This window comes from Oreochromis aureus, linkage group 3, assembly GCF_013358895.1.
Source record: "Oreochromis aureus strain Israel breed Guangdong linkage group 3, ZZ_aureus, whole genome shotgun sequence".
Classification (NCBI taxonomy): Eukaryota; Metazoa; Chordata; class Actinopteri; order Cichliformes; family Cichlidae; genus Oreochromis; species Oreochromis aureus.
The window spans coordinates 133,137,262-133,146,767 of NC_052944.1; the positions used below are offsets into that span (position 1 = coordinate 133,137,262).

Sequence of the window (9,506 nt, forward strand, 5' to 3'; positions counted from 1 at the left end):
TTAGCAGCAGGTGTTAAACAGCTGACAGGTGAGGAGGAGGATGCAGGTAGTGATGGCCAAATGAAGCTTTCTGAAGCTTGTATTGAAAAACGGTTCATTACTCGAGGCTTTTCAGCACAGTCCTCTCTGGTGACATCTGGTGTCCAAAAGTATGAAGAGCAGCTTGAATCCACAAAATAAAACCAACTGCTTCATAATGATTGTCCACTCATTGGATATATTGGGCTGCTGTCGTGTTGCTTTGAACGCGTATTTTTTGATGTTAAAAACATGTAGTTTATTTGTTTAATAAATAATTCTGACCATAAACTTTCCTTGTGTGAACATGCACCATGGTTTGGTCTTTCTTTGCTTGTGACTTCTTGATGTTGGTAAATACAATAATTGAAAAATACCACGTTACATATAACATACATATAATAACGCACATTATGGAGTATGCTTCTGCTGTGAGGTCCAGCCTCCATGTACTTATGCAGTTAATCGCTAGACGGGTATTTTTATAAATAATATTATATTAGGGAAACTTACATATTTTTGACCTGGGGGTAGAATTGATTTTGAAATGGAAAATGCTTATGAACTTGCAAATTCAAAACATGATGCATTTAAGGAAACCCTTTCTCATTTTTATTTAAGAAGAGAATTTGTTCCACTGTGCGATGGCCGAACCTCCTCTTCGTGGAGATCATTTCTCCTGCCTTAAGGAGAATCCCTTCACATGGCAGAGAGGAGGCTGCAGTGCAGAGAAACTGGTAGAGATGCTGTTATACAGTCTACCTGGGCCCCACAAACTATCAGCTAAAGAGAATAAATAAATTAAATTGCTGCACATTTTGTAGAGTAACATTTTAAGATTATTTTTTTTAAATAAAATATATCTTTTTATAACATTAAATGTTACGAGTCAAATGGAAGTCTTTCTAAAGTTATTTAATGATATTTATATTATGAAAAGCACATTTTTGACATTTTAAGTTTTTCCCGTTTTCAGATAAAATAAAGACGCACAAAACAAAAGCAAACAGCCAGAACACAAAGCTGGAAAACCCACCGACCAGAATCAACTCAAAACACTCCCACACAACAGAATCAAATCTCTCAGTAGAATGATCAGTGGTTCGCTATCTGTCACCATCAAAACACTCCACAAATCCCGCAAATGATTCACTTCCTTCCATTTGAATCAGGTACCGAAGCAGTTACGTGTGTAATGAAGCTTCGGACGTCACTGGTCACGTGACTTTTGCCAAACGAAGCAAGCCTCGACACAGTGCTTCTGAACCAGTGTGTTGTTTTTTTCGACACACGCTCCGGAGCGTCAGCTTCATGCGGGCCGTCACTACATGCAGGTAAACTGAGGGTCTGTTGAGCTGATCGCTGGTGTCATTAGAAACATGTCAGCTTGTTCTTTATGTTTCAGAAGCACAAGTGCAGGCGGAAAGAGACGATCGCTCTGTGAAAATGAGAATCTGCGAATGCAACATGTGAAACACGGAGAGTGGAATATGTAAACAAACCGGTTAATGTCCCCCCCTCAAAACAAACAAATACACACAAAATAAACAGCATGTTAGCAGAGCGATGCTACTGTGGACTGAGGAGCTGTTGTCTTGATGTGAGCTTCTACTCAGGGTTGTTTCTTCCAGTTCAGAGCAGAAATGTTTTTGTTAAGATACTGGTTTTTCCCCCCTTGAATAAGAATACTATGTATATCATGGGAAGCCTGCAGGAGCCTCAGCTTACTGCAACATAAATAAGGGAAGATTCAGGGTCACCTGATCCACCCGAACTGTATTATTTGTCAAAAGGAAACTTTTAAGGCTAATCTCAAAAGCAGAGACAGGTGTTTGAATTCATACTGGAAGCTGTTTCTACAGAAGAGGAGAGCTTAAGGCTCTGCCTGCCTCCCAACTTTAAAGTACTCTTGGAACCACAAGTAAGGCTGCAGCGTGAAAGAATATCAGAAAGACTTTGGATGAAATTTGGCCCTTCAACTGGATGAACCAGAAGACATTGTTCAGAGTAACGTCAACAATCAAGGATAACTCAAGGATGACTTTGTGAATTTGATGCAATATGTTGTTGTTTTTTGCACTGACTGTGCAAATTAGTTTTTCATATAACCCTGTAAAGTCAGGGTGAGCCTGAATAGTTCAATACAGTTAATGCAGCACAATCATTTTCAGAAATTCAGAAATTTTCAGAAGAAGTCCTGCCATTAATTAATTCTTCAATCTTAAATATGATCAACCTATCTCTAATAATCGGCTATGTACCACAGGCCTTCAAGCTGGCTGTAGTTAAACCTTTACTTAAAAAGCCATCTCTAGACCCAGCTGTCTTAGCTAATTATAGGCCAATCTCCAACCTTTCCTTTCATATCAAACATCCTTGAAAGAGTAGTTGTCAAACAGCTAACAGATCATCTGCAGAGGAATGGCTTATTTGAAGAGTTTCAGTCAGGTTTCAGAGCTCATCACAGCACAGAAACAGCTTTAGTGAAGGTTACAAATGATCTTCTTATGGCCTCTGACAGTGGACTCATCTCTGTGCTTGTCCTGCTAGACCTCAGTGCTGCGTTCGATACTGTTGACCATAATATCCTATTAGAGCGATTAGAACATGCTGTAGGTATTACAGGTACTGCACTGCAGTGGTTTGTATCATATCTATCTAATAGACTCCAATTTGTACAAGTAAATGGAGAGTCCTCTTCACACACTGAGGTCAATTATGGAGTTCCACAGGGTTCAGTGCTAGGACCAATTCTGTTTACATTATACATGCTTCCTTTAGGCAGCATCATTAGAAGACATAGCATAAATTTTCACTGCTATGCAGATGACACGCAGCTCTATCTGTCCATGAAGCCAGGTAACACACACCAATTAGTTAAACTGCAGGAATGTCTTAAAGACATAAAGACCTGGATGGCCGCTAACTTTCTGCTTCTTAATTCAGATAAAACTGAGGTTATTGTACTCGGCCCTGAAAATCTTAGAAATATGGTATCTAAGCAGATTCTTACTCTGGATGGCATTACCTTGGCCTCCAGTAATGCTGTGAGGAACCTTGGAGTCATTTTTGACCAGGACATGTCCATCAATGCACATATTAAACAAATATGTAAGACTGCTTTCTTCCATTTGTGCAACATCTCTAAAGTTAGAAATATCCTGTCTCAGAGTGATGCTGAAAAACTAGTTCATGCATTTATTACTTCCAGGCTGGACTACTGTAATTCACTATTATCAGGATGTCCTAAAACTCCTGAAAAGCCTTCAGCTGATCCAAAATGCTGCAGCAAGAGTCCTGACAGGGACTAGAAAGAGAGAGCAGATTTCTCCTGTTTTGGCTTCCTTCATTGGCTTCCTGTTAAATCCAGAATTCAAAATCCTGCTCCTCACATACAAGGTCTTAAATAATCAGGCCCCATCTTATCTTAATGACCTTGTAGTGCCATATCACCCTATTAGAGCACTTCGCTCTCACACTGCAGGCTTACTTGTTGTTCCTAGAGTATTTAAAAGTAGAATGGGAGGCAGAGCCTTCAGTTTTCAGGCCCCTCTTCTGTGGAACCAGCTTCCAGTTTGGATTCGGAGACAGACACTATCTCTACTTTCAAGATTAGGCTTCAAACTTTCCTTTTTGCTAAAGCATATAGTTAGGGCTGGACCAGGTGACCCTGAATCCTCCCTTAGTTATGCTGCAATAGACGTAGGCTGCCGGGGATTCCCATGATGCATTGAGTTTTTCCTTTCTAGTCACCTTTCTCACTCACTATGTGCTAATAGACCTCTCTGCATCGAATCATATCTGTTATTAATCTCTGTCTCTCTTCCACAGCATGTCTTTATCCTGTTTTCCTTCTCTCACCCCAACCGGTCGCAGCAGATGGCCCCGCCCTCCTGAGCCTGGTTCTGTCGGAGGTTTCTTCCTGTTAAAGGGAGTTTTTCCTTCCCACTGTCGCCAAAGTGCTTGCTCATAGGGGGTCATATGATTGTTGGGTTTTTCTCTGTATGTATTATTGTGCGATCTACTGTACAATATAAAGCGCCTTGAGGCGACTTTTGTTGTGATTTGGAGCTATATAAATAAAATTGAATTGAATTGAATTGAATTAGAAATTCATTACAAATCATTCTTGTTAGTTGATGTCAAACTTTCAACACATTCTTCCTCTGGGCCACATTTCATCTCTATCCACTGCAATATTTGCACAAAGATTTAAGGCAAGATCATCTCAAATAACAGTACTGTATGTTGTCCACAGTCAGTGGGTCCTGGACAGTGTTGTCATTGTCACATACTAATATGTTAAATATAATGTTTTATACACCCGAGGCCTCAAGTGTCTTCTGGGCCAGCGTCCTTTAGAAACACGTGTGGCTCTGAGCTCTCCCGTGCTACATTTATGCATCTCTGATCACACATATGGTTGTTTAACTTTAAATGATGCTCTTAATGTTAAAATACAATCATTGCTGTTTTTATGAATTTTCAAAATGACCATATTATAAAATAAATTAAAACATTATTTTATTTTTTCATTAGCTCCTTTTGTGTTTCTGAAGAAACAAACTTTAGGTTCACATATTTGTTGTTTAGTGTTTTATAGTTCAAACTTCAAATGGCAAAGTCTAAATCTTTTATTTGTCCTGAGAGCCGCATTTAAAAATCTGTAATTTTTCTTGTTAGACACTCACAGTAAAACAAAACAACTACCAGATGTTGAGAGTAGTCCTGAAAAAATGGACATACAGCAGATTTTATGACACCTTTACAGCTAAAGACAACAAAATAATTCCCGGCGGCCTGTTTAGCATTACATATTTTTAAAGAATTAAATCCTGCCCCTCGTCTCTTTGTCGCTCTCTGCACCACCACACTCTGTCTCTGAGCGTCTGTCCCCCTTCCTTCACATAATTTCACCTGCTTGTCCTCCTGCCTGTTCTGCGTGCGAGACAACTCCCTCAGTCTCTGTCTGTCCCTCCTCGGATGTTTCCCACGGACCCGATCACACCTTCCCAGGGCATTGCAGTTCCTGGTTTTCCTGGCTTGAGTTATATCCTTGTTCCGCTGGTTGTTCCTGATCATGTATGTGAAAGAAATAAATCTGTACATAGTTCCTGTGAATGTTGTATTGAGTTTGCTTTTCTTCTTTAAGTGTCCTTTAATCCAGCTGTTAATCCAGATTGTGCGTTTCTTTGTTGCTGATGGGTTGGTCACCATCCACCATGGTTACTGTGGTAACCTCTCTTTGGTGGTCACTTCAGTTGTTATGAAAGATAAAATTGATCCTGTGTTTCCTCCTCTTCAGTGGGTCATGTCTTAAAAGATAACATCATGTTGTTTAAATAAAATGCTGAAATATATAAACTACAAACTGGTCACGCAGCAAATCATCAGCAGTGTCGCTGTCTGCTGTACAATCTGAGTCGCCTCCTGCTCGCTGTTAGAAGCACTTCATATGTCAGTGTGTGAAAGTGAGAATAAATAAAACACAATATATATTTAATTGCACATGCATTAATTACCTGCACACACAAAAAATCCAGATTTAGAAGGATTTTAATTGATTAAGATTTTGAGCAAACAAGAGAAATGAGTGAAAGTGTGATAACAACATGTTAACATTTCCTCAGAGTTATTTAAGAAGGCTTTGTTCTAATGACAATCAGCTGTTAAACAGTAAAGCAAATACAGACAGATGCATGGAGAAAAAAACTAATAAAATAAAACCTTTGCTAATAAGAAAAACCCTCCTGATGTCCATAAATATAGTGAAATAAAAGGTTCCTAAAGTTATAAAGTAACATGTCGGGTAAAGTTCTTCATGTTTGTACTTGAACTTGAGTAAATGTGTTGATCTAGTTTCCAACAGCTGCAGCAAACACATGGAGCAACACAACGAGAACACACAGTGAGGTGAAGTGAGTGCAGTGGATCAGGTTTTCACCACTGCAAAACACACCCACACACGTGGTGGGAGGAGCAGTGGGAGGAGTGGTGGGAGGAGCAGTGGGAGGAGTGGTGGGAGCAGCGGTGGGAGGAGCAGTGGGAGGAGTGGTGGGAGCAGCGGTGGGAGGAGCAGTGGGAGGAGCAGTGGGAGGAGCGCTGGAAGGAGTGGTGCGAGCAGCAGTGGGAGGAGTGGTGGGAGCAGCAGTGGGAGGAGCAGTGGGAGGAGCGCTGGAGGGAGTAGTGGGAGCAGCAGTGGGAGGAGCAGTGGGAGGAGTGGTGGGAGCAGCAGTGGGAGGAGTGGTGGGAGCAGCAGTGGGAGGAGCGCTGGAGGGAGTGGTGGGACCAGCAGTGGGAGGAGTGGTGGGAGGAGTGGTGGGAGCAGCAGTGGGAGAAGCAGTGGGAGGAGCAGTGGTTTGTAATGAACTGTGTGGGGAGGGGAAGGTAACAAAGCCTGGTGGTGTCCCTGTAACTGTGTCGCTGATCCATTTCTGGTACTGGGACACAGGAGTGTAGACTGAAGGATATGTAGTGTCGGCTGTAATGGTTGAAGGAGCTTCAAAGCATCTAGGCATACTGAGAACTCCACTCTGCAGCCAGACTGATCCACTCTGAGTCATCAGTGGTGCCCCAAAAGTAAACTGTGGAAAGACAGAATGTTATCAGGACAGATGTGTAGCTGTTAGAGGTCGACCTTTTTCACCTGAGAAAGTTTGAACTTTGTTGGTAGTTTTGTTATAAACTAATCAAATAAATTAAGTGAGCCGTTGATCATCACAGTATAACACAGTCAGGAAAACTTCATGGATATGAACCACTGTGAATTTCAGCTGCTTTGGTGCAATGAAAGTGACGATTCCACAGACAGAAAGTTTCAGACAGCTCGTTTAAAGGAATCAGTTTCATCAAATAAATACAAGTCTTTACAAAAACAACCTCTGATAAACATGAATATTAATATTTATGGTCAATTACAGCAAAACAAGAAAACCAAAGTGTGACTAAAGGTGAGATTATCTCAGAGACTGTCAACAACAGATTATAAGAAATAAAGTTGTGCTCACCAAACATGAATCCATCTCTGTAGTACAGATGATGCTGTCTGTGATCCCTGGATGTCTGGCTTTGCACTCATTGTTTCCCACTATTGGTACAATTTCCTCCTGCAGGTTATTGCTGAAGATGTCATCTAGTTGGAGAGTATTTAGACATCAGGCTTTTCTAAAGACTCCAACACAATGCTGTAAAATACAATAAATGTTTTGTGATTTACCAGTGTAAGTAAAGCCGATGGCCCAGCTGCTGGTGTCATTGTTGAAAGTGCTGTTTCCTGAGGCTAAGCAGATCGGCCAGATGTAGTCTGTGAAATTCACAGGAGCCGACAGCTTCAGAAGACAAATGTCGTTCTCAAAAGTAGACAAGTTGTATCCAGGATGGCAGGTGATGTTTACCACTGTGCGATTCACTGCATTTGGGTTTGGACCTGACTGCCTGTTCCGGCCCAGATAGACCACCACGCTGCTGGGGGCCAACTGCAAAATTCTGTTTTCCAAAGGTTGCTTGAAAGTGTCAGACAGTTCAGTGCAGGTTAAACTGGTTAGTTTGCAACACTGGTGAAGGTTACAGAGGTGCTCTATGTTGGACTGGTGCAGAGCGTGGTCAGAGTGCATCAAGGTTAGCAGAAAGCTTTACAGTGTGCAGGGATATCAGCCATAGAGCTCATGTAACATCTGTTTACATGTTGTTGAACCGAGCAGTGAGGTGAGGTCAGCTGATCACAGCTGCACACAAAGAAAACACAACAAATGACTTTTTCTCACTGAGTCTTTTCTCCACTTTGCATTGCTGCACCTGATCTTAGTTCAGTGTTCATTAATGACCTCACAGAGGTGCGCAGTTGTATTTAACAGCACCAGCTTTGCCATTTAAAGTTTTCATGCTAACCATCTTATGACATCAACGAATAAGGTCAATGTTTTCATTTGACAGCAAAACTATGACAGATGAACTCTTCTACAACACCATGAAATCCATGGAAGGACTTTATAGTCTTGGATGAAGTGAAATGAATGTGGCATCAGGTTTGATTGTTGTGGAGACAGCAGCTTGTTGTTTTTAAATGGCCTGTGTTTTTACACATCCACACACTGGTGATGGCAGCTACATGTAGCCACAGCCACCCTGGGGTGCACTGAGAGAGGCTGCTGGACACTGGCGCCACCCTCTGACCACCACCAGTAGGCAGCAGGTGAGGTGTCTTGCCCAAGGACACAACGACCGAGACTGTCCAAGCCGGGGCTCGAACCAGCAACCTTCCAATTACAAGGCGAACTCCCAACTCTTGAGCCACGATCGTCCGTTTTTAAAAGAAGTGAGAAAATATTAAAAAAATATCTCTAGTAATTATTTACTGCTCATAAATATTACACTTCACTTTCACCATCATATTATTCCTCAACAAAGTGTGAACTTGCAGCAGTAACTCACCTTGGTATATATGCATCTGTCAGCACCCACTGCTCGTTGATCAGAGACCCTCCAAAAACACCATCGGGCTCTATAACAAAACTGTTTATATCAGCGAACCAGGGCCAACTTCCTGGTGCTGCATCATGAGGTCCTGTGATGCTGCTGCTGTTCACAGCCCTGCTGCCACATGCTGAGAAGAGAGAGCACAGTTTAACAGATCACCACATTAAACCACTCAGAGACAGAGATCACACTGATCAGTGCATCCTGAGCGCTGGCATTCATGTGGATGTTATTTTGGTGCACGTGACACACAGATGTTCCTCCTCTGAGTCAGACAAGTGGAAGATTTTACTGAACAAAATCATTTCACAGCTGAAAGAAAAACCAAACGTCAGCGCACTGAAACAAGTGTGGAGCTCACTGTGCACATGATCACTGTACAGCTGACAGAAGGACGACAAGGTTCACATGTCTTTGGATGCTCACCAGGCTGCTGTGAGTGACAACCTGAAAATGAGAAAACAGACAAATCTGTTAAAGCAGCTCACAGAAAACATGTGAAAGTAAGCAGTGATGTTTTTCCAACTTGAAGAACTGATCAGAAACTAAACAGAACATTTTTAGGGGGAGCCAGTTAATCTTTATGTTTCCATGTGTTTAAAACAGCTAATAATAAAATCTGCCTGTTTGCCCTGTGAGCATGGGGAGGCCCAGCCTGGGGAACCTTACTGGAAACAGCCAGAAGTTTCCTTGTGATACAGTTTCAGTGCTGATTGGACGATCACGCTGAGGACGTGATCTTTCTAAACGAATCAAACAGAGCTCTGCTGCAGAGTCACATGACAAGTGTCCTCTGATGGTGGGCGGGTCCTCTTAGAGATGTAATGTTGTAAATGATCCGTGAACCAAGTCCCTCATTTATTAAGCAGTTACTAAAGTAATTAACTCTTTACTGGTTATGTGACGTCTTACTGGTTATGTGACGTCTTACTGGTTATTGTGACGTCTTACTGGTTATGTGACGTCTTACTGGTTATGTGACGTCTTACTGGTTATTGTGACGTCTTACTGGT

General features: G+C 41.8%; 1 protein-coding gene across 1 annotated transcript; it reads right to left on the minus strand.

Annotated features, from left to right (window-relative positions):
* Positions 1–5,873: 5,873 nt before the first annotated feature.
* LOC120438467 (mucin-2-like) lies at positions 5,874–8,185 on the minus strand. Its single transcript, XM_039608854.1, has 3 exons — positions 7,235–8,185; positions 7,026–7,150; positions 5,874–6,602 (listed from the first exon to the last, which is right to left on the minus strand). The coding sequence occupies exons 1-3, from the start codon at positions 7,629–7,631 to the stop codon at positions 5,874–5,876; spliced, it is 1,251 nt and encodes a 416-aa protein (XP_039464788.1). The 5' UTR covers positions 7,632–8,185.
* Between the last annotated feature and the right edge of the window lie 1,321 nt (positions 8,186–9,506).